Source organism: Pelobates fuscus, chromosome 11 (genome assembly GCF_036172605.1).
Source record: "Pelobates fuscus isolate aPelFus1 chromosome 11, aPelFus1.pri, whole genome shotgun sequence".
Lineage (NCBI taxonomy): Eukaryota > Metazoa > Chordata > Amphibia > Anura > Pelobatidae > Pelobates > Pelobates fuscus.
The window spans coordinates 31,722,399-31,748,686 of NC_086327.1; the positions used below are offsets into that span (position 1 = coordinate 31,722,399).

The 26,288-nt window shown below is 38.4% G+C and overlaps 1 protein-coding gene across 2 annotated transcripts; it reads right to left on the reverse strand.

The window, feature by feature from the left end:
- Positions 1–726: 726 nt before the first annotated feature.
- Positions 727–8,985, reverse strand: LOC134577863 (apolipoprotein C-I-like). 2 transcript variants are annotated; one of them, XM_063436771.1, is made up of 4 exons: positions 8,896–8,985; positions 5,092–5,178; positions 3,156–3,306; positions 727–916 (listed from the first exon to the last, which is right to left on the reverse strand). In XM_063436771.1, the coding sequence occupies exons 2-4, from the start codon at positions 5,144–5,146 to the stop codon at positions 862–864; spliced, it is 261 nt and encodes an 86-aa protein (XP_063292841.1). In that variant the 5' UTR covers positions 5,147–5,178; positions 8,896–8,985; the 3' UTR covers positions 727–861. The 2 variants fall into 2 exon arrangements, with proteins under 2 accessions (XP_063292841.1, XP_063292842.1); XM_063436772.1 differs by lacking the exon at positions 8,896–8,985 and adding an exon at positions 8,837–8,890.
- Positions 8,986–26,288: the final 17,303 nt, after the last annotated feature.

The window sequence follows — 26,288 nt, forward strand, 5'->3', positions numbered from 1 at the left end:
GGGAGGAGGGAGGAGAAGTATGTGGGGGGGCCATGGCAATTTTCGCACCGGGGCCCTGTGGTTTCTAGTTACGACACTGGCTACCTTCAATTATTCATATGCAACCTTTAAATCCCAAGTATTCCATATGTAAATTTGTGCAAGTATTCCATATGTAAATTTGTGCCTTCACACAAGTCAGACATAATTTTGACAGAATGACATGCTGTCAGAGGTTGGCTGTCATATTGACAAAGTTCCTATACTTAAATTTAAAGATTTGACCCCTGGCTGGAATTTTAATAAGGTAGAGGTGGCTTTCTGCCATGGAAGCTTAAATTAAAATTGCAAAAACGATTTTTCTTTTTGTATCCATATTTTAATTTTGCCTCCAATCATTGGTTAGCTACAGGGCCATTTCCATTCGATATTTACAATCTGCACTATGCACTCACCGCTTGCCGTCATACCTACCATTTTGTGGGCCAGACTGGCCATCAGGCAAACCAGGCAAATGGTCATATGTTTGCTACATGTTCTGGCCCATAGAATATTTGCCGTTTAATAGCTACTATCAAAATAAAGGAAAAGAGTTAAAGATCCCACTCAGTTTACTGATATTCAGTAGAATGGATATTTTATTCTTATTCAGATTAAAAACCATTTCTTTTTATGACATCCCATGCTACCCCGTGAGCAAACACCATGTATTTTGTCCCACTGCCAGTTAAATTATTGACACTCAGATAACATGGATCTTGTTTATTGATTACCCATAGGGTGAAGGTTCATTGCATTGTGATAACAGGAAGATTTCTTCTTCTTTAACAAGCGATACAGAGCAAGAATTTCAGTGTCAAAAAGCAGGATCCAGTGGCTCATCTAATCAGAAGATACCTTGTTCTTTATTTTCTGTACTGTGTCACTGATCCAGCCTCTGGGGGAAACAAAATACAGAAGGTATGTCAAGAGAGACAGTCAAATATTATGCAAGAACTTCATCTGGATATAGTGATGTACTTACTATACATGTACAAGAATACAGCACGGAATACAACATATAACTGAGGTTCCTCCAAATATACCCCTCATGACATTATATGCTGTACATAGTGCTTTATTTATTTATTTAGAAAAAAAATGTTACCTCTCTACTTGGGGCCATTTGGCATGTTTTGTTCTTTTTAATAAAAAAATGTTCATAATTAGGTATTATTATGTTTTTGGACAGTCACGCGAAAGGTACTCTGCAATAACGAATATACGCAAATATTAGCATATTTGGTCTTGAGGAACATGAGTGTAGTTCCCAACAAATTTAACTCAGATGCCTGATTTCAGGATGTGTATGTGTGGAATCATAGGAAATTCTAAAAAAAAATGCATTGATATTTGTGATTTGTCGTTTTTGTGTCATTGAAGGCATTTGACATGAATCTAAATTCATCTAACGAAGAAATACCAACCCATGCCCTTCCCTATTTTTAGTTGGACTCCTCTATCATTTTCTGCCAGTCTTAGACTTACTAAGCATTATGGGAGTTGCAGTTCAAAAACATTTGGGTGGGATATGATTCAATACCCCTGCTTTGATGTTTAACTTTGTACATAATCTCTGGCCGTTTTGCCTAAAGATTCTTTTAAATCGATGTGAGTTTTATTCAATGAAATTATCCCAATTATGCTAAATGTAGGCCAAAATAGCTTACAAAGGAGGTGGGGTTTTTTTGTGTGTGTGTTTTTTTTTTTTTTTTTGTCCCATAAAGCATTAGCAGCAACATCAGATTGGGCTGCAAAAAAAAAAAATCTTTATTTTTCTGTAATTATATAAAATAGAACAATTTGGTTTTAAGGAAATGTTCAATAATTAAATGATGTTTCATATTGGGAATAAAATTGCCTATACCTCGTGTCATGAGATTTTCTCAATGAAATATGACGAGTTCCTTTACAAATTTAAGGCAACTTGTCTGCTATCCATCTTGATGTTTTTTGTTTGGTGCTGGGAATTATGGGAACATTAGTCCAAAGCAAATTAAGTACCGACAGGGTTATTTCACTTAAGATAAATTTCAAAGTTAATTTCAAATGTAAGGTCAAAATAAAAATAACAAAGCATTTAACCAGAAAAGGTACATTCAGATTACTCTGGTTTTCAAGCACATCCTGGTGATGTTACATTAGCCCAACATCCATGGGTTGTTACTATTACCGAATTTAATGGTACTCGTTTTATCAACCTCAGAAGGATGAAGGGCTCAGTCAATCCTGCTGGGGATTTGAACCTGCGACCCTAGGGCTGAACAGATTCTACTGATGGTGCATTAGCCCACTGAGATAATAGCTGAATTCTTTATTATCACCTTCACTGTTAGTTGTTATCGTCCCAATTGTACAGCAGTAGAATTATTACTCCTTATTGCACGAAGATTGGTAAATGTAAATGTAAATGTCAGGCCCCATAAATTACGTTTTACTATCCCAACACACTACGACTAGCTCAGTAAATACAGAATTCTAACACCTATTGGCCCTGTGTCAGAAGATCATATCGTAAGCATAAATACCATGTTGGGAAGGATTACTAATTATGTGCAAAAAGAAAAAAATAGACATTAACAAATAATTACTGGGAGGGATTTTTTTTGGGGGGGTGGAGATTTGCATTTAGCCCCTTCTGGTAATTTACCAATCAAATAAAGTTGTTATGAAATCTCACATTAAAAATACACTGTATATTCTTTTAACATTCTTTTTTTTTTTTGCATTTTATCAACAATTTATTAAAGTAATGCAACTAAATTCTCTATTTTGACTTTTATAAGCAAAAGAGCAAATAATGGAAATTAGAAGGAGCGCTCATTATAAGTTTTTGTTTTTTTAATTGCAGGTAATTTAGCCATCTATAAATATTAAATATTAATATATTAGCTATATAAGTAATTAATAAAAATTAGTGTTATGAATTTGATTTCTCCAGTAACCTTGTGTAGGACTGCAGTTGGTCTCCTGCCAGGCCAACCTCGGAAGTAAACTGGATTTTATTCCAAGGAGAGTTTCCTTACAAGACCGTTGATGTAATATTAAGATATAGAGCACAGAATATTTTTGAAATTGTGGTATTGCAGGGGTATTGGGAAATGCCTTTGGGATATACGATAGCATACGAAACTTACTTTGCCTTGGTAATAGGTTCGCTTTCACTCAGACCTTTGAATGCAGACTTTGTTTTTTCTCCAACTTTAACTGCGGCATCCCAAATTGAAGCACCAAAGGATTCAAATCGATCTTTGATGCTCGGAGAGTCTGAGTCGGCTGAAGTGGGTTCTGATTGGAGTAGGAGAAATGGAAAGGACTATGTTTGAATCAATCCTCCTGACAGTTCATATCACATTGGTCTGCATCTCCGACAGTGTACTCCTGGTTTATTTTTTACCTATAACTTGATTTTTGTAAATCACAGATTATTGTAATAATCCACAGACCATGTATGCTCCTTCAAAATAATAAGTATAGCTCCATATAGTGCTACTTATACCTCAATGGCACCTCTTGATACATACAAACCCATTACTGCGGGTATTGCTCGATATGGCTGTCTTCTAACTCATTTTACTGCTATTTCCACTGTTTAGTGTATAACTTCCTCTTTTTTCCTACGCCACTACAGTTGCCTTTACCATTCTCATTAAAACCCATCCTGTTGCTGCCTATACAAAATCTTAGAAATGTATCTTGTTCCTACGTAGCCCTCTCTAAGACCTGTGCGGTTACTGCCTATAACTTCTCTTATACCCTTCCTTATAATTCCTCCAGCCTTTCATAATTATCTCCTTAAACTTTGCTTCTTGACCATATACCTATTCTTATTATAAACCCTACTAAGGCATATACCCCTCATTTAAAGGGACATTCATCTGAATATTACTGTAATAAAGGACATTACTTGCCTATTTTTCCAGCACCAAGTTCGAGCCCATGCATCCAACATGTTTATTGCATCCAATCCGAATGTTCCTCATAGAGGAGTATTGGGAACATAAAGCACATGTGTGGCTAGCGCTGCCCTTACCTAATGAAATAGAGGTTAGCTGTGAGAACCACGCATGATGCGGTTCTCACAGTGGGAGTACCTCTACTGGATGTCAGGAAGACAACCTGTAGAGGCATATTTAACCCTTCAATGTTAAGATTGCCATATCTACTAAACTACAATTCTTTACATAGATCAGGGTTAAAATTAATGGACCACTGCACCCAGACCCGTTCATTTAGATGAATGAGTCTGGTAAACTTTAGCAGGGCTGATCCTGGGTGGGTGCAAAGCATCCAAGAGCTCTGTAGATACAAGGTTGTGCAGGACTAGGCACTATCCCTTACATTAGGCCCACCCCACTTAGTAGGCTCAGTCCCTCGTGATTGGTACCGGGCAGCAGAGCTGAAAAGCAAAAGTTACAAGCTGCTTGGCATGTTCTCCTCAAACAGTTTATCAAATTGTAACTTTTTCCTTCCAGCTCTGCTCACCTGATGCCAATTGCAAAGGGCAAAGTCTATTGAAAGAGGCAGGCCTAAAGTGAGGAGAAGGAGCCTAGCATTGCACAACCCACCAAACCACTTCTATCTACAGATCGGACGGGCACTTTGCACCCACCCAGGATCGGCCATGACCTTTAGTGATCAATCCTCAAAGCCTTCTAAATATTTCATCCATATATTTTTTCTCAATACTGTCTATTACCTCATTACATTTCATCCTGGTTTTCCCTATATCTTTACTTTAAAACATCACATTTAATATATATAAAAAAATGAAAAAAAACTTGAATAACAAGCAGAGATGCCACCTTGGACATTTTTTGTACCAGACACTTTTCCAATTCCAAATCCTATTGGGTTATTTGAACAAAGTGCTGCCCAGCATTATGTAGAATTTATTTACTAACAAAGGAAACACAGCAGGTATCCGTAAAACAATCTCTTGTTAATTTGCAGGACCTTCGTAGGATCACATACAATGTCTATTAATCCTCGTGAATAATGGAAGAAGGGGGATCTCCAAAAAATTCATGGCCTTCCTGTAACTCTAGAGGTATTGAGTTATTTTAAACTTACCAATCATCACGGAGAGGGCGATGACAAACACAGATATAGCAAGTAACAGCTTCATCTTCAGTAAATTAAACAGCACCTACAACAAAACTAAGAAGGGCTCTTGTTAGTTTTTCATGGTAGTGGCAGGAATTGTGCAAGGACTTTGCTATTCCAGATGTGAATGGATCCGCTGAGACATTTCTCGGGATCTGGAATCTTTTAGCGGTGCATGCAAAAACAACTATTCCTTTGTACACTCCCCCCCCCCCCCCCCCCCCCCCCCCCCCCCCATGGTCATAAGCTTTTTTTAAATTGAACCTCAAATGTGTACCTTCTCTTGCCATGTAGCTCTCGATGTAACATTGTTGGATACGCTTTCCAAACTATTTAATATTTTTTGGTTAAACTTTTAAAATGATTTCATATTTTGAGATGTATTTTAATTATGTAATATTTTGAGAATTTTCTGATATATTGATGTATTTGCCAATGGATAATATATTTTTGGGAATATTTACAAAGACATTTTAAAAGTTTATCGAAAAATATTAATTCATTTGGAAAACTTATCCAACAATATTAAATAAAGAAGACCATAATTGTGTTTTTAGTTACCATCATCCTGACATCCTTACATTTCCCCCAGAATTGGTATATATCTAGGGATGAAATTCAAGTCTCAAACAGCTTATTCGACTGCTATGTCATCTAAACATCGAACTGCAGGCTTAAATATCGAAGCAAAAACTATAGTTGAGTTGGAGAATTTTTCTAAATCAGCAATTTTTGTCAACAATTTCAAATGTTATCAAATCAGCAATTTTTGTCTAAATTTTGGAAATAGCTTTTTCTACATGATTTCTAAGAATAAATTTAGCACTTTCTTATCTCAGTCACCTTAAAATAGATATTAAAAACCTATTGAATAAGATCACATTTTAACTTTTGTATTATAAACACCACTGGCTTTTTTTGCATGAACCGACTAATATTTCCAGAATATGGTTATTAGAATATGGAAATGGGTTTATCCATAGAATTCTATTAAAAAAAATTGCTCTCAAAATAATTTGATTGTATTTCCATCAGTAATGGATGGTAAAATATCACACGTAGGTGTGTTAACAGAATAATTTCCCATGTGAACTGCAATTTCTCACATTCACAAGTACAGCCCTAAACTGCTGTAAATTTAAGCTGACAAAAGGGTTATTGAAGTTTTAACAAAAGTTAAGATGTTGATGCTTTGTCACACTGAAGGGATGATGGTAATGAAAACAACTATAAAAAAGCGGTTTAAGCACATAAACTGTTGTAGAAAGAAGATTCAGCATAGTTATAATTGCAGCAATTGTATTCTGTTTCTTATTTTTATTATATACCAGCAACACGAGTGTGTCACTGTAATCGCTCAATCCTTCACAGGATCCACTGACTAATCTGATCTACATACCAGACAGCAAATGGGACATTTAATTAATCTGAAACAACAGGAACTATTAATCTGGAAACACAAAAAAAAAAGGCTTAGATCATCAGAAAAGTATTTAACTACCCATGGACACAACAAAAGCCACTAACCAGATGTTACCCTAGAAAAGTGATTAACTAACCATTTATCATCTACTGCTAATTAGTTGCTCATGTTTGAAGAGATTCTTTATCTAACACTCAACCCAAGTAAACTTTACTAATCAAACAATGTCAGTAGCTATTTACCCAGCCATGTGGAATTAACTTACAAACACATTTCTGGAGTGATTACATTAAGGTGATTATGTGAATATCCCTTTGTTCCTTTTTTGCAAAGATGCCCAGTTCTTTAAAGGAATACTCCAGCGTTATACATAAATATTAATAACCCTGGAGTGTTGGTAAGTTTCCATGGGCCGCTTTATCAGTAAAAAAAAGTAACCTTATCTCTGATCCAGCAGTTAATTAACCCTTGCCACAGCACTTATGTTCTCCCAGCCAATCCATGCAATGGGAGGCCGGGTGCATTGTGGCAATCACCCAACTGTGTCACCCGCACTATTAGATGCATTGCCTCCTGCTTTGTGCTGGGGTATTAAAGCAATCAGGAAGGGCAATCAGCTGAGAGGGTGCAACCAAGCACATTTAGAAAAGTGACAATTTATCTTGAATTCCACACTTTTATAAAAAGTGAAAGATATGGCACTTTGCTAACCATAAAGTACGTTAGAAAGCTGATGTGCATCAGGGGTTTGGACGATTCCTTTAATTTTGCAAAGCTACGTTCTTCGGCCAGCATCTCATGATGCTGCGATTGGTTCAGTTTGCAGGTTATAACTAATAAATTGTGTAAAAAGGACACTCCAGTCATGAAAATAATTCAATCTTATTGTAGTGGTTATGGTGCAAATGCCTTGTTCCTGCATTCTAACATAAGTAAGTATGTGTCATGTGTTTACAAAAGTCAGCCAATAGAGCCAATGGAGGTACTTCCTCAATCAAGACTTGCTTTATGTTCACGTGAACTCCTCATAGAGAAACATTGCATTCACTGGTTCACTGTAAGAAGCATCTGTTTGACTGAGCTCAGCAATTGCCGTGCATGCGCTGTATTGGCACAATGCTTCTTCATTTGTTACTTTTTTAGCACATTTAGCTAAATGTACATTTGCTAAATCAATGTGATCATTATCTAACATTACAGCATGCATTCACTGTAGATTACTGGGCTCTCGTTTGTGTGGGGGAAGGGGAAACAAACAAAAAAAAAATGTTTAATATAGCTATAAAACTTGCCTGTCTTCCAGCACCAGGACTCTGCAATCTGTAGTCTGATTCGCCAACAATGAGATCACCCAATCATGATGATCTCTGGTCTAATCTAATGCTAGTTACAGAGAAGCATTGAGGACACTGCACACGTGAAACACGGGATGCAAAGCTTCTCTGTGAGAAGCATTACTCTGAGCAATGATGCCAAATAGGAAAACCTTCTAAAATTGGAAATCTTAAGGAGGAAGTGCTTCTTGTGGGTGTGTGTCTGACAGTCAATAGAGGTGTGTTTCTAGCTAAATGTAAACATTGTATATTCTCATAAAGGGCAATGCTTTACATTGTCAGAGAAAATAGATGTCTATTCACCAGAACTACTAGTGTAGTGATTTTGGTACCTAGATAGTCCCTTTAATTCTGGGAGCATTAGGCAAAATCAACACAGCATACAATTACACAAGGTATACAATCATAAATAAATGTTACTGTTGTACAACATGTTTATGATATCCTTATCTTAACTCTAATAATACCACTAGGCAGCCAGATAGTCTACCGTACAGGTAATTTACCAAAACGTATAGAGGCATTCAAGGACATCAATCAGCCATAGTAAAATATTTGAGCAACACATGCCGAAAAGTGCAACCGTGCAAAATTAGAAATATATCATTATGCAGGGGCAAAGCATTATGGGACATAGTCTCTTAACAGCTGAGTATCTACTTTTTGACCATCATTGCTATAAACTATATATTTGCAAAGAATGTGCCCCATCCAGGTTTTACACAACTACGATCCTCCTCAGCCAACATAATTGACAGCAATAGCTAGATGGATGAGGAACGTTCTTTTAAAGCGCTAAAAATAGACTAAAATAAATATATATATATATATATATATATATATATATATATATAAACTAAACAGATTGTGAAATGGGTATGTAATAAAACAGAAGGGAAAGATACATTAAATCGTATTAGGGAATAATAAGTAAAATATTTAGATATATACATGCATTGCCTTGAGTTTTATTAAATACAGGACACCAGAGAATTCTGCTCAATATAAACTCACCTCACTGCAGACAAAATTCTTCTGATCCACTGCTTACAAGCAAACATGCTCTTATGCCCTGTGGCACCTCCCACATAGAGCCTCCCACCTCAAGTCACAACAATAGGTGTCTCCTAGAATGCTACCGAGTTCAAACAACAAAATGTTTTCCTTAAAAATGATTGACTCCAGTTTGAAAATTAACGTCCGAAACGTATAATGCTCCACAGAGTGTACTGCTTTATTTTTACTTTAACTTATAACTGATCAAACTTATTGTCTATATATTTTTTGTATTATATTGCTTTTTTTATTCAAAGTAAATTTAAAATTTAAGTAAAATATAGTTGAAATTAATTCTCCAAATAAACTATTGTTGCCTAAAATTTTAAATTCAACTTCTGACAGTTCACATGAGACAGGTGCGCTACATGTAACATGACAGGTAAGCCAGTCCCCCACCCCAGCCCAATTTACCCCAAATTTTAATGGTTTCTGCATTAAATCTTTTTCAATTTTAATGGTTCCTGCATTAAATCTATTGCAATGACCAAGTTTAAGGTAAGTGCTTATGGAAGGATGCATTGCTAGGCTGTGATGTAGAATATGTTTCAACAGTAAAGTCAAGGATCTTGTAAGAAAAGCATTGGTCTAACTTGGCTGCTAAAGGCCCGAACAGGTCTAAAAAAAAAAAAAAACCTGGAAAGATTATTACCCTATGATGTGATTTATTCAGAGAATTCACCTCTAAAAGACTGGTCTTGCATGCGTTAAAGAAATAAATAAATCTGTTTTGTTTCCCTTTTTTTTTTAGAGTTTTCACAATAAAGGCATCCATTGCCTCAGGCAGGTAAAGTCAATTTCTGAGATTCAAATGACAGTCATGCCTAGGGGAATGCAAATCCGGCTTTGTTTTTCTTTAGACTGTCACTCGAAAACAAACACAGACTTTCATCTCTAACTCTTGTGACCGCAGGGTTTTGATACATTGCATAATATAAGCAAAAATAAATAAATGCTCCCGTACCTACAGTATCACTCAGCTCCCCTGCGTTAGAGGTAAGGGGAAATGTTAAACAACTTCAAATATTCTAACATGTTAAAGAAAATTCTAGAGGGAAACATTTTAAGAAGAAAAAAACGTTGAAATTTAGATTTTACTAAAGAATCGCAGAATTGTAATAAAATACAAAACCCAAATTAGAAAATTGTACAAAATTTAAGCAAAAACAAAAGTAATTCTCCAACTAAATTTACAGCTTCGCTATTTTTAGCTGGAATTTTGCAAATCAGTTTTTAATTCCCTCTAATTTCCTATTTATTGATTAAAAACTGGCCATGAAGTTTGATGGTTGAGCATAGCCCGTGGGTGTTGGCGAGAGCTTTGTGGGCTGAAGCCCCGGATGTGGGTTTCTTTAAAGATGGGGGGGCAGGGGTACATCAATGTTTTTTATTATTTTAAATTTTAGATCAGACAGGTTCTTCTCAAAGCAGCCGCCAATTATAAAATGAAAGATCAGAAGTGTAATGCTCTGGCAGGCTAGTTAGGGAGAGGGTTGATGCCCTCCAGATGACTGTCAGTAGAGGGTGCTGTGGAGCAGAATTTTGCTGCATACCCCTCTATTACTTAGGTAGTGTGGCAGGATGGCACTGAATACCAGGCTGTGGACCTGGTGCCTTTTTCTGGCTATGGTTTAACTGATATCCCCCTGTTAATGGATAGGGAGAAGGAGACATATCATAAAAAAAGGAAGATTTGTCATCGAGTTCTCCTTTCGGCTCAAGCCCCAGGTGTTTCTGGGACCTAAAACCAGCCTTGGAGCTTTAGAAATTGTTGTTCGGCAAGTGTGATAGATACATAGAATTCTAGTAAAAGCTAACAGAGAAAAGTAATTCAGACATGCTGTGGGTGCACTTAAGGTTATCCTAAAAGACTGATAAATAATATAATCATGCCCATTTCAACAGGGCAAAGATCAGTCAGTGCCTCAACAGAAATTTTCTCAAACTCTAGCTAACAAACACGCACATGCTAAAAAATGAATATCCATTTGCTCTACCTTTTTCTGTCTTTTAAATTACCACAGCCTTGCTCATATAAAAATAAATGAGATGCAGATTTACAAAGGCTGATTGAGACCTGTTGTCTTCTACAGCGTTATTACAAGTCCTCACACACTGCACATATCACCTTAAATTGTTATATAACAAAGTGCTGTCTCTGATACTAATTGTAGTTACTGTTAATGACCGTTGAGAGTGGAAGCAAATGTCACACAGACAGAACAACACAACGCATATTTTTCAAAAAATATGGGACCTTTGGTTAAACCTTGGAGAGGTCCCAGCCCATAAGTTATCTTAGATTAAATGAATGATCATAGAAGTCCAGCCGTTCCACACCACAAGTCCGCAGGGGTAGTCAGTCAGTTTTATTGTTATTTTTACTTGTTATTCTTAAAATAAAAATATAAATTTACATGACAATATTTCACAGTTTACACAAGTATGTTGTCATGACATGAATCACCAACAAGTAGATAAAGAGCACACATGGTTTCATCATATCACATTTGGGTTTGTTTTTACATTTCTACAGTTGTATATCCTACATGCATAGGTCAAACAGATTCATAACAAGGGACCATGTCGTTAGTGTTGTAATATTTGACTCTAAATACTTGGTACTTTCCATGGGTACTGGGTAGGAAGAGTATATGTACAAACTGTGGTATCATACTTTAGGTTGGTGGAGATATGCTTGTGCTTAGGTAAATATCATAGGGTCGGGTTTAGGTGTCTAAGTATTATCCCCTGATTGTTCCTGTTCAGCACTAAGCGGTGGGAGTGTAGCATCAGTCAGTGAAGATGTTGACCAGGCCAAGTTGGTCCGTGTAATGCCTTATGTCTTATAGTTGGTATGTACAGCCGTATGGAGAGGAACTCAAAACATGGAGCTTTCTATTTGTGTCTATTGTCTGACATTTGTATATTCTAGAGAGCATTGTCGCTTTGTAGTACCTTTCTATGTGGGGGACTCCTACGCCACCGCCCGCCTTATGTCTTGTCAAAACTTCTTGGCTGTTTGTGTGCCCAGATGAAGGTATTGAAGAGTCGTCGAAGCTTAGTGAAAAAGGATTTGGGTTTGGGCAGGGTTTGGAATAGATATAATATTTTAGGGATGTTTATTTGGCATAGCCAATTAAAGTGCGGCTTGTGCCATGTGGCCAGGTCTTTGGATATTGATTGGAATGGTGGTTCGAAATTTAGATCAAAGGTAGTGGCTAGGTTTGCCGGTAGACAGATTCCTAGATATGTAATTGTCTTATCTGCCCAGGTAAAGGGGAAAGTGGATTGCAGGTGTACCCTTGTGGATTCATGTATGCGCAATGGGAGAATTTCACTTTTTGAGAAATTGACTTGGAAAATTGAGAGTTTGTTATAGATGGAGATTTCTTCTAGGAGTAGGGCCAGGGATGTACTCGGGGTGTCTATTGTAAAAAGGAGGTCGTCGCCGAATGCCGAGATTTTATATTCCTTTTTTTGAACTTGGATACCTCGAATGGCTTGGTAGTCTCTGATGCCTTTAACCCCTTAAGGACACATGACATGTGTGACATGTCATGATTCCCTTTTATTCCAGAAGTTTGGTCCTTAAGGGGTTAAAGAAGGGTTCCAATATGAGTATGAAGAGAAGGGGGGACATAGGGCACCCCAATCTCGTGCCATTTCTTTTATGTTCTTTCTTTCCAATGTTTTGGTGTCAACCGACCCTACAGGTCCCCACTCCCTACTTTTCATTTTACCATATGTGAACTAACATATTGCTAAAAGGAATAAGGACTCTATAATTACTTGCAAGATATGTAAACCATGCAGAACTTAGGCTAAGTTTCAAAGACTACGTCAGACAATGTGATATAAGCTGTTGTTTATTTCAATGCAGAACACAATGTATACACTGTAAAAAACAAACTTTTAAGTGGAAAAAAATGTGAAGCATAAGTAGGACAGAATTACAGGGAACATAAACAGATTTTGTTGGCTTTGATGTGTGTTGGTGGCATCAGACCATACGCAGAGTGTATAGTGCTAATATACAGTTGCAGATGGTAATTTTTGGTTTGTGAATTGTGTCAAAGAATGTAGTAATTTGTAATGCAGGCGACAAAAACAGGAATATTACAGGAAGATGTGAAAAGAGCCCCTTTATTCATGCTGTAAAGAGTACAGCTTTGATAATCCTCGCTCCCTTCCTTGGCATGCCATCAGGAATAAAGGCCCAAGGTAATGCATAATTTTTATAGTTCGCATTCACCCCTATTCAGAGCACAAGGATAGAACAAATGGAGTGTGGTTTCTGTACTGATTACCAACACAGCATCTTACAGGGATAATCTAAGCACCAAAACCACTTCATTTAATGGAATAATGTTGGTATATACGATTCAACCCTTTCAATGTCAAAATGAGAGTCCCAGTACTGCAGCACAAATATATATATAGTATGTGATTTTTTATTATTATTTTTTTAATTGGTGTGTTTCTTTAAGTCTTTCACAAATCAAAGGCCTTCATATTCTATTTAACATATTTATAAATGATCTTGAAATGGGCATTGAAAGCCATGTATCAGTGTTTGCAGATGACACAAAACTTTGTAAAGTAATAAAATGTGAGCAGGATATTGCCTTGCTGCAGAGGGATTTGGATAGATTGGGGGACTGGGCACTAAAATGGCAGATGAAATTTAACGGAGAAAAATGCAAAGTTATGCACTTCGGGGTTAAGAATGCACAAGCAATTTACACCCTAAATGGTAGTGAACTAGGGATAACCACACACGAGAAGGATTTGGGAATTGTTATAGACAACAAATTAGGTAGCAATATGCAATGTCAATCTGCCGTTGCTAAGGCCAGTAAGGTTTTGTCATGTATAAATAGGGGCATAAATTCTCGAGATGAAAATATCATTTTGCCTCTTTATAAATCGCTGGTAAGACCACACCTTGAATATGCTGTGCAATTTTGGGCACCTGTTCTAAAGAAGGATATCATGGCACTAGAAAAAGTGCAGAGACGAGCTACAAAATTGATAAAAGTAATGGAGCATTTTAGTTATGAAGAAAGGTTAAAAAATGTAAATCTCTTCAGTTTGGAAAAACAGTGCCTTAGAGGGGATATGATAACATTATACAAATATATTCGGGGCCAGTACAAACCATTATCTGGAAATCTATTCATAAACAGGGCTATACATAGGACACGAGGTCACACATTTAGGCTTTAAGAAAGGAGATTTCATCTAAGGCAAAGAAAAGGTTTTTTTACAGTAAGAGCAATAAGGATATGGAATTCATTGCCGGAAGAGGTGGTTTTGTCAGAGTCTATACAGATGTTTAAATTGCAATTGGATAAATACTTGCAAAAACATAACATACAGGGATACAATTTCTAATTAGTGGACTAATAGCTGCTTGATCCAAGGAGACATCTGACTGCTATTTTGGGGTCAAGAAGGAATTTTTTCCTAGTTTGTTGCAAAATTGGAAGCGCTTCAGACTTGTTTTTTTGCCTTCTTTTGGATCAACAGCAAAAGCATATGTGAGGAAGGCTGAACTTGATGGACGCAAGTCTCTTTTCAGCTATGTAACTATGTAACTATGTAACTATTTATTCCCCATCATTACGCACAGCATGATGATACCAAATATGTCCAGTGCTTCTCTATGTAAGTGAGTTTTCTAATGTTCGAGTGTTCTTTTAACAAAGATAAATATAAATGGATTTAATACATTAGGAGGAAGCACCAGCAGCATAAGATATTAAAGTGGAACAAGCATGAGATGTTGTAGGCCCGATTAAGGAGAGAATACCTTAAGGATTACTGTTTCCTCCTGAAGCAGCCAGAATATTCTTAGGGGTGTGATCTTCTAGTTTTCCTCTGACCGGAGTGGTCAATGTGAAGGTAGAAGGAGAGGTCTAAGTTATTTAAGGATAGGTTGCAATGATTCGAGTCATTAACTTGTTTCTTTTTCTACAATCCCCAAGTTCTAGGCTTCTGATTGCTGATATTTTTAGTCGCTTATTCAAGATTGCTTTTTGCATGTCTGGATTCTAGTTGCTTGTGGCAGGGGCTGCTTATTTACTTAGCCTTTATGTCACTTTATCAAATGGGGTCTCGCTTTGGTCCTCATAGTCTTTTTATAGAGGGATAAACGTCCTTTGCCATGTGCTGACACCTGCAACCCCATGCTGGCACCAAATGCTGAATCTGTTTAAGCCTAAGTGGTTGGGAGTTGGGGCTTGGTGATTTAATTTCAAGGTTCGACTAGGTGAAGGGGGCTTTACAGTGGGTAATTTTTCTACAGCCAACGGAGCTGGTAAGGTGGTTGACCTTACCATCATCTTGTAAAGTATTATTAAGTGCCTAACGTGATATGATTGTTTTGATTTTTTTATAAAAATGTGTTCTGTGTTCCTGACAAAAATAAATATTGCAATGTCTGTGACTTATTTTCTTCCTCAGACTTACTATTTTGGTATTTCCCATATGTACAGCAAAGATTAGCCAATACAGACAGCTCTGGGTTATTACAAGACATTACACGCATACAGGGCAACTTAGCTGTGATCTGGCACTGAAATAATGTAAATGCATTACAATCAGTAAACCTAAGAAGTTCATATTTCATCTGAGTGTTTCTGATTCTTATGTTGCCGTATAGTGTATTTTCTATCACCTCCTTTTACATAGCATGTGTAGTCACACTAATGTATAACATGCACATGCTCAATGCACCCTCAAAATGTCTGATAACCTTTAGAGAAGCACAAAATATCCCCTGCAGATTACTATAATGGTTATGTTGCTGCAAGGGAGCTCTTAAAGAGGTCTGCACCCAATGGAAGTGCAGACCACTATGCTTTCTCGATGAACTAACAGATATAGGTATATAAAAAAAAGTGTACAGTCAGGTTTCACTGTACATCAATTACTCCATGTGCTATCAAGAGAGCCATGTAGGCAAATTAACAGAAGAGCCATCTGACCAGCGAAACAATCGTCGTGGCTCTGCTCTGCTATTAGAATTACACCAAACGACATGTATTTATGACAAGATAGGTTTACGTCCATTCGATTAGGGTGTTATTGATTACATTGGTACCTTTTTTCTATTATTCCTGATGTTACAATCATATAAAATATAATACAGATCATGTCATAATATTTACTTTTCTAGGCTGCCTTTCCTTTTTTCTTGTGTATTTTGACATTCATTATAAGGCCCCCCTACCCCCTCTCGCTCTGACCTCTCTTGTCCGTTTCTAGCTGTCTTACAATTTATAATTTATTCTTAAGCTATAAGTATGCATTGGCTTACTGTAGTAATAATACCAGCCTGTAATAAGCCTATAATATTACTCCAGTTGCTACGTAATACAGCACCCATCATGTCCAGGCAGAAGTAGGCTGGCTGAGGTTGATGGTATTTGTAGTCTAAACCAGCTGGAATGTCCGAGGTTGCTAATCCCCAGATAACATCACATGTTCACTGTTGGGGGATTGCCACAAGGACTACTAATAGGATTTGTGGATTAGTCATTTGAGGCACGTCTATGAAAGGTGTTTTATGTCTCGACCAAAGTATTAATTAATGTTTGTGAAATATCACATGCAAAATAGGGGGCAATGTGACTGAAAGACTTCTATGGTGACGTTGTAAGGAAAACAATGAGGAAAAAATAATGAATAGAGGAGAAATGATAGGGGTATGAGAGCATGATGGAGACATGTATAAACAGAAAGAAAATGGAAAGGTTAAGAAAACAGAACGTGAGAATAGGAAAGATAATTCTAGATAAAGAAAATGGCAGAAAGCCATTTTTGTTAGCCTTTTCTCAAGGGATCAGTGAACCGAATCATGATTTGCTCCACAACACTCTTACAGTAAGTTGGAATTTTGCTCAATAAATAGTTCTGCATTCTATGGAGAGGACAGTCTGTGTAGTCGACATTCTGTGTAGTGTTTCTTGGACATTCTAAGACGGTCCAGCATTAAGTTCCTTTGAGTTCAGCATTCTCAACTTGCTATTGCCACCTCTTGGCAACCATTGGATGGGTTAATAAAGTTCACTTCACACTAAGCTCAGTAGGCCAGTGGCCTCAATGAGCTGAAGTGATAATTGTGATTATTAAAGTGCCACCTTTCAAATTTAGTGCCCTCCTGACTTCTCAGATTATTATTAAAGCTTCAACTTCCTATGCAACTCTGTACAACTTGGTCAGAAAAAAAAGGCCGCTGTTCCTCTCAGTGACTCAATCTAATACCCTAAAAGTACAGAATTCGATAGATTTTAATTTGGGGAAACAAAAGTCCTGACTGACTGTTTTTTAAGCATTCCTTTCACGTGTTTCACGTGTTTTCACGTGTTTACAATCTGGCGGGGCATACATACTTCTGCAATATCTTTCAGTTCAAGAAATCAAAAAGAATTCCAACTTAATATAAACAGACTTTCGTTGACCATAAGACAAGAATACTTGTGTCATACTCATGTGCAGGTGGCTGGCTCACTATGAGCACATTAGCTCTGCTTGCAGAGCTGACGCTTATTTTGTCAGTAATGTTTCTGAATATCATCACTGGCGCTGAGAAAATATAGTCTGGCCTTTAAAGTTAAAGTAACCCAAAAGGAAGTGACTGGGACAGAGTCATCACTGATGATTTGCACACCCCTCAAATTTGATGTCCCTCCAATGTGAGTTGAACTTGAGTGCCTGGACCATCAATATTTTATTTGCAAATCACATTGTGAGAATTGGCCAACCTCAGGTCTGGTTGCACCGTGGGATCCAGGAGAGAGCAGAATCCATATTGGTAAATATATTGATGTCCCTCCAAGTCGGAAGTGCTCTTGCATGAGGGAAGCACCCTGTGTTTGTTTTATGCAGCACAAGCAAAATTAATTACATGGTTGCAATGTGTTTAATTGTGAGCTGTCTTTGGTGCCCCTTAAAGGTAAATACCCCCCTCCAACCTACCTGCTCCCTGGAGATACAGGGCAGGGAAGGTCTCTTGCACATCTTGCCTCTGCCATAGTAAGTTGAGGAGGCCGCCCCCATGGACACACAGATGTAGCTCTTGAATCTGATCACAGACACCTTGTTTTTCAACATGGAGCCTTCCTGATCTGAAAGCAGTGGGTGAAGCTCAGGTCCAGAAGGGAGCCCAGCAGTCTCACTAGGCATGCACCCAGATCTCTGAGGGCTTGTGGTAGGAAGTTGAGGCTAGTAAGGCCAGTAGCCAGACCAGGCAGGTGAAGCCCCGGACCAGCCCACAGTGCCTGAGCATGGTAGAGGATGAGCAGCCCCACACAGCTCAGCACAGTCAGGAGCTGGGCCACAGTCTTCAGCAGAAACCTGGCCCCTAGGAGGTCCCTGGAGTAGCAGCAGGCCATGTAGCAGGCCATGAACAAGCAGGCACAGCCCAGACTGAAAAGTGGGCACAAAACATGGGAGAAGCGCAGCAGGATGGGCTGGGGGCCTGAGCAGCGGCCAGTCTACTCTGTTCCCCAGCATGGTGAGGAATGCAAATCACACTGCGCAGCCAGTGGAGGGTGCCCAGCCATGCAGTCACATCGCCATTCCAGGGCCCCTCAGACAAGTCAGGGTGCTTTATGTCATCAACTGCCCCAGCAGACCATGCCACAGATAGCCCCAGAGCAACCTCATATCCTGTGGTGCCCCCTCTGACCTCCCTCTGAGCTCGCTCTGTTTTTTCCTACTAGTGGAACTCATAGACTGCCTCACAGCCTGGGTCCCAGACCTCTAACAGTAATGGGTACCATTTAGCAGAGGTCAACAGGGTGGCCCTTGCAACCATTGTAGTTCCACCATTGCTTGTGTGTGTGGTTATAGAGACTTTACTGTATGGGGGATAGAGGCTTCAGCATGTGAAGGGGGAGCACATATTAATAAGGTTAATGTGAATTATTTTAATCATTTTAATAATTAACATAATTACTTTTTAACAAATATATCCTCCCTTTGTATTACTTTTAGCAAAGGGAGGGGGGGCATCTTGGTGGTCCAAGTGGACTCTCTCTGGCAGGTGCAGACCATGTTCCCATTTCTTTTAACCTTTCAAATGGACAAAAAGGGACACTTTAAGAGTAGGTGTGGACAAAGGTGGGCTGTGCTGAGAAATTGTTGGTGACTTACTAATAACAATTTATGCAACTAAAATGTAATTTAGAACAAAAGCAATGTATCGTATTTACACAGACCGATTTCTAAACATATTTATTGTAGTTTAAAGACACATTATTGTGAGAATTATTGCTGTGGAGCTCTGTTATACACTCAGACACATTACTGTGAGAATTATTGCTGTGGAGTTCTGTTACACACTCAGACACATTACTGTGAGAATTATTGCTGTGGAGCTCTGTTATGCACTCAGACACATTACTGTGAGAATTATTGCCGTGGAGCTCTGTTATACACTCAGACACATTACTGGGAGTATTATTACCGTGGAGCTCTGTTATACACTCAGACACATTACTGTGAGTATTATTGCTGTGGAGCTCTGTTATCCACTCAGACACACTACTGTGAGAATTATTGCCGTGGAGCTCTGTTATGCACTCAGACACATTACTGTGAGAATTATTGCCGTGGAGCTCTGTTATACACTCAGACACATTACTGTGAGAATTATTGCTGTGGAGCTCTGTTATACACTCAGACACATTACTGGGAGTATTATTACCGTGGAGCTCTGTTATGCACTCAGACACATTACTGTTAGAATTATTGCCGTGGAGCTCTGTTATACACTCAGACACATTACTGTGAGAATTATTGCTGTGGAGCTCTGTTATCCACTCAGACACATTACTGGGAGTATTATTGCTGTGGAGCTCTGTTATACACTCAGACACATTACTGGGAGTATTATTACTGTGGAGCTCTGTTATGCACTCAGACACATTACTGTGAGAATTATTGCCGTGGAGCTCTGTTATGCACTCAGACACATTACTGTGAGAATTATTGGCGTGGAGCTCTGTTATACACTCAGACACATTACTGGGAGTAGTATTACTGTGGAGCTCTGTTATGCACTCAGACACATTACTGTGAGAATTATTGCCGTGGAGCTCTGTTATGCACTCAGACACATTACTGTGAGAATTATTGCCGTGGAGCTCTGTTATACACTCAGACACATTACTGTGAGTATTATTGCTGTGGAGCTCTGTTATCCACTCAGACACATTACTGGGAGTATTATTGCTGTGGAGCTCTGTTATCCACTCAGACACATTACTGGGAGTATTATTGCTGTGGAGCTCTGTTATACACTCAGACACATTACTGGGAGTAGTATTACTGTGGAGCTCTGTTATGCACTCAGACACATTACTGTGAGAATTATTGCCGTGGAGCTCTGTTATGCACTCAGACACATTACTGTGAGAATTATTGCCGTGGAGCTCTGTTATACACTCAGACACATTACTGGGAGTATTAATGCTGTGGAGCTCTGTTATCCACTCAGACACATTACTGGGAGTATTATTGCTGTGGAGCTCTGTTATACACTCAGACACATTACTGTGAGAATTATTGCTGTGGAGCTCTGTTATACACTCAGACACATTACTGGGAGTATTATTGCCGTGGAGCTCTGTTATACACTCAGACACATTACTGGGAGTATTATTGCCGTGGAGCTCTGTTATACACTCAGACACATTACTGGGAGTATTAATGCTGTGGAGCTCTGTTATACACTCAGACACATTACTGTGAGAATTATTGCTGTGGAGCTCTGTTATACACTCAGACACATTACTGGGAGTATTATTGCTGTGGAGCTCTGTTATACACTCAGACACATTACTGGGAGTATTATTACCGTGGAGCTCTGTTATGCACTCAGACACATTACTGTTAGAATTATTGCCGTGGAGCTCTGTTATACACTCAGACACATTACTGTGAGAATTATTGCCGTGGAGCTCTGTTATGCACTCAGACACATTACTGTGAGAATTATTGCCGTGGAGCTCTGTTATACACTCAGACACATTACTGTGAGAATTATTTCTGTGGAGCTCTGTTATACACTCAGACACATTACTGTGAGTATTATTGCTGTGGAGCTCTGTTATCCACTCAGACACATTATTGTGAGTATTATTGCTGTGGAGCTCTGTTATGCACTCAGATACACCAACAATGTAAAGCTCCTGTAAAAGAGGGACATTAGGACATAAAAGAGGGACAGAGTGATTTGGGACAAAAATATGGACTCTCCCTGCAAAACAGCGACATTTGGAAGCAGTGTGTTCCTTTAAGAGCTACAGTATTACTTAGAAAAACTGTTGGTATGGTAACCTGTGGCGATGCTATAAGGGGGGACTGCAATTTCTACATGTCTCTAGCCATGTGTCTGCAATATTGCCAAATATATACATTTTAACTATTGCAGATGTAATAAAGCTTGCTATGCTAGTCTATGTAAAACTATGCATTACATTAAATGCGTATATCAAGTTTTTGTCAAAATTCCCTTTGAAAAAAAGAAACTTGATCAGGCAAACTTAGCAGAGTAACCTTTGGACATGTTGCCCAAGTCTGTACTCTAAATCATGTTTTTATGACTAATACGCGACTTGTTGTTTGTTGAAATCTCTCTCCTAGCTGCCATCAGCACGTAACCTCTGACCCCTCCTTACCATCAGTCCTTCCTATTACAATTTAAACTCATTCCTCTAATCTCTTCCCCTTCATCTCCTCTTGATATCACTGGATTTGTTCACCAACTCTCTGCCCACGTACTTTGAATTACAAGAACATTCAGCTTTTTTTGTTATCTTTGTTTTTTGTGGAAGGAATTGCACAGGGATACAGTAACATGCTACGGGAAGTGACAAAATATCCATGATTGTCCCCCAGTTTATTCTGAGATTTTATTTCTTGAGAGGCATTAGACTCCTGTCTGTACTCACGCTGCCCTAATCTTACGAGCGTAACGTATTAGCTCACACAATAAAGCGTAGTAACGAGGACACACATAGCGTGAGATATGGAAAGAAAACTGAATGGTTCCAATAGTTTAATTAGCAACCAATCAAGTATAGTTACTGTTGTTGTTATTTATACAAAAATACGACGCAGACGTTAACACTGACACCATCACATGCCTGTGTTTTGAGTTCTAAGAGGTGCAGAATATTGAAATGTGCAAGAAAAGGAAAGAGAACATAGTAAATCTTAGGGTTAGCTTAGTTAGGTTTCACTTGCATTATAATATCTTTAAGCACCAAATGCTTGTGGTTGCCAACTATTTATAAATATATAAGCGTGACATCACAGAAAAAAAATACATTTGGGAAAAATCCCTAAATCTCAAAAAACTACTTATAATTAGTTTTTTGCTGTATAGAGGGGATGCACAGCAGTTTGGGGAGATTGGACTCAGGAGCCTGTCCTCCTGAGCAAGGCCACTATCAGAGGGGTACAGCTGATACAGATGTATAGGGCCCTTGCCACGCAAGCAAGCCCAGGCCCTCTACTCCAACAGTGCATAAATATATAGCGAGCACTGCTTGCTCAGGAGACATGTCCTCTTTTGATCCTGACCTTCAGCGCATTGCCCTCTCATGAGAGAGGGAGAGAACGTCTGCCTCAGGTATAAGCTGGAGTCTCCTGAGTCCCCTCTTCACTATACAAGGTCATAGATGAGAGGGAGAATAAACTTAATTTTTTTTGCAGTTCCACACCCTACCATGTTACATTTTGCTGTCATCCCATCCCATCATCTAGTCACTAAAGACCTTCTGCCAGCATGGAATGTATTCCTTATGTAGCTTTGGCAACTTCAATGGAATGGAATCTTTGAAGATACGCTTTTTACGGTAGTGTCTTTGTAAAATAAATATAACCCTGAGCAAGCTATAAAGAATAAAACAACCAGTGCAATTAAGTAGGAAGTTACAATGTATTCCAACAATAATACTTAAATGACCTGACAACATCTATAGAGACCATCATGGGGTGGATTTCATAGTCCTTTATTTAATTGGTACATCATACACTTAAAGAGATTCTGTCACACCACACTTTCCTTCCTTAAATTGACTCCTCTACTACCCCTCTCTGCGAACTCGGTCTTCTTTTCTTCCTTTCTGATCTCCTTCACGTAAAATACATAATACTGAAGGGACTACTTTGTTTTCTGTATTTTTCCTACGCTTGACAAAGGGTGAAGCTTAAGGCAAGCTTCACTTTCTTTATCAAGTTAAATTTTCCCATAATGCTCACCTACCCGTCGTGTCCCTCGTCTGTATGCTTGTGATTGCTCCTCTCTACTTCCCAGAACGTCGTGCATGACCAGTACAAGTTAGTTTTCTTCCTGCTTAATTCCAATAAAGCTGTCATTGGACCCAGAGTGTTCCTTTAATTTACCAATGTTATAAACTGTTAGAAATTATGTAATCGGGGTGCTATTTGTCTCTTAGTATTACAGGCGACTCTGGGCTAACAAAATAATGGTGACAAAATTAGACCATGGACTTTTCAGAACCCAGCTCGAGGCTCCAGTCATTAACAATTCTCCCCCCCCCCTCCCCTCAATCCCCCATTGCAACACCTCAGTTTTATTCTATTGCATGTATGCTTACTAATAGTTATTTTTTTACAAAATAAAAGGAAATTTAAAAAATTGATCAAGAGTATGCCTTCCCAGATCCTCTACACCTTACTTTAACATGAAAACAATGGATTGAATGTTACTTTAAGGATTCTTTTCAACAGGGCTATAAGGAGTTTATGATGGTGTCCTTTAAATAGCAGAATGTGTGAGTGCATTCTCTTTTCAGTATTCTGTAACATAAAGTAACCTTTTACAGGTTGCATAATAACATAACATAGGGTTCATTAATGGCTATCAGTAAGTGTGATCCCCTATACCCTTGATAATATCTAGAACAAACAAAAGCTGAGCTAATCCCAAACATAACTAGACTTTTGAGGAAGAATCTGAAGGCAACCTAAGGTTTACATAAACTGATGTTTTGCAATGTGTCCGAATGTGTCATCAGCAAACATTTCAAAGTTCCATGGTAAGCAATAAATGTTTCAAACCTCTGCTTTAAAGAGGCAAGGAGGGTTAGAAAGAGAGGGAAAGAGCAAAAACATTGATTTAAATTAAAAAATATATATATACAAATAATAGATGCTGGAACATTGTATGACCCTATCATCATTGTCCTTTTTCTTTGAAAGGGACACTCACCAGCTAATAGCAATGATTGACAGGTAGCTTAATATCCGCCTAGCAGTTATTACTTAGTAATGTTAACACTTAATATTACTATTCTATTTATTTATTTATATATGTTTTTAAACCATTTTGCACATTTTTAACACATTAACTACATAATAAATAAGCGGAACTGTTACTTTTCCCCCTAGGCCAGGACCACTTGCTTAGTTCCTGGTAGTATAAGAGAGAACGTACATTATTTCCCCCTCTGTTGTGCTACCATTGTACTTGCCCAGACTCTTGAAGATGAACCCATCAGGAGTTGCATCAACTTGGTACTCTTATGCCCGGGCAAGAATGCAAAATGGGAGATTATGGAAAATCCTTCAAGACCATTGTGGCGAAAGTGACCTTGCCACTGGTTTTTGGAGGGGCCTGTTTGCCAGCCTCCTGCCCTGCGACTATGGCCCTGGGATGTATTGCCCTTCTAGGAACTGATTTGGGCATAATGGATTTTTATAATTTGTATCTGGCCCTTTAATTACTTTGGAGCAGTGTTGCAACTTTAAATTGGCACTTCGGATACAGCCGAAGTAGTCGAAGTGGCCGCCATTCGACAAACGAACACGTGGCGGCCATTTTAACCCATGGGAAGCTTGAATGCACGCGACTCTCACCACGCATGTACATTAGATCTCTAGATGCATTGGATTAGACCATTGTAAAAGGGGCCATCCTCCATGATTTTGTGGGAGGCTGACAGGTGAGCAACCTCACTGAAGCTTCTCGGCTGAAAAAAGGTAAGTGAATAATTTATGTCTTTTAGTTTTATGGCAAATGGGCGACACCTATATAGATCTAGAGACACTAATACTATAGTGGATAGTAGATTGTGACGTCTTACGAGATGGAGCCACATTTTTGTTTATCAACAAAGTGTGAGGACACCTGGCATTACATGATCAGTCCTGCCCAGCACTACGTAGATGTTACAGGCTTTAGTGGTGGCCATGTGTTTAGTTCTCTACATTGATGATAGAACATACTATGAGATGTCCTGTGTGTCCTTTAACCCCTTAAGGACACATGACGGAAATATTCCGTCATGATTCCCTTTTATTCCAGAGGTTGTGTCCTTAAAGGAAAACTCCAGTGCCAGGAAAACAATCAGTTACACTTTTCAGTTACACAATTTAGTTACACTTAAATAACAGAGGTTTGTAGAATCGGTGTAATGGTCTTAATGTTAGCAAGTACGTTTGCTTTTTGATGGCCATTTGAGTTACTAATATCCTTTGTTATTTAAGTTCATTATTTCCTTAAAAATAAATAAGCAAAATAAGTAGTTCAGTCCTCGACTATGTTGTTAATGTCCACGAAGCTGCCATTAATTCATATAGGAGAATTATTATTGAATATACGAGGAGCAGGATGTAAATCTTTGTGCAATTTCCTTGGTAGGTGGGAGATAGGAGCAAACAAAATCTAAATGCATCAAATTTTTTTTATTTTATTAATTTACAAGAAAACAATAAAGCACCAATAATTAAGTGGTGAAATATTTTCTGGAGTGTCCACTTAAGAATGAGACGGGGTTTAAATTAATTTTTGTTTTTAGCCAACTGGAAGTTTTGGAACCTTGTTACCAAGCTGCTATCTTGTCTGTTATCACTTATAGCTTCCTGGCTTCCCACAAGTACTTAAACCAAACACAGATAACATTCCCAAATTAAGTTCTAGAATGCTTTTGATGTTTCTTTGTGTTCCCAGTAAAGTGTCAACAGGATGGAAATTGCCACAGAAGACCTTATTTATAAAGGCTCTGGCCTGCCCACAAATGGTGATAACCTCTTCCACAGATTGCCTAGGGGCATATTAAGCCAGCACTCTTATCATGTGGTTTCCAGGATGGGTACCAGCCAGGGGAAAGGGCCACAATGTCAGCATATCTGTATGATCTTTGAGGCCAATAAATTGTCTCTGAAAGCAACTGAACGTCAGAGCACTTTCACACTGTGGATACATTGTAAACACTGGAAACTTGTCACCACCACATCCAGCTGTGGATTTGCAATTTGTCATCATTAAGTTATTTCTTCACCTTGTTGGCTGTCTAGATGATTTTTAA

Bases quoted from the DNA above. Each gene is read 5' to 3' on its own strand.
- LOC134577863 (XM_063436771.1), bottom strand. From the start codon at position 5,146: ATGAAGCTGTTACTTGCTATATCTGTGTTTGTCATCGCCCTCTCCGTG. The intron at 3,307-5,091 runs GTAAGTTTAAAA...TACTCCAATCAG, and splicing joins CGCCCTCTCCGTGATGATTG to AACCCACTTCAGCCGACTCA. The intron at 917-3,155 runs GTAAGTTTCGTA...TGTTTCCCCCAG, and splicing joins GAACCTATTACCAAGGCAAA to AGGCTGGATCAGTGACACAG.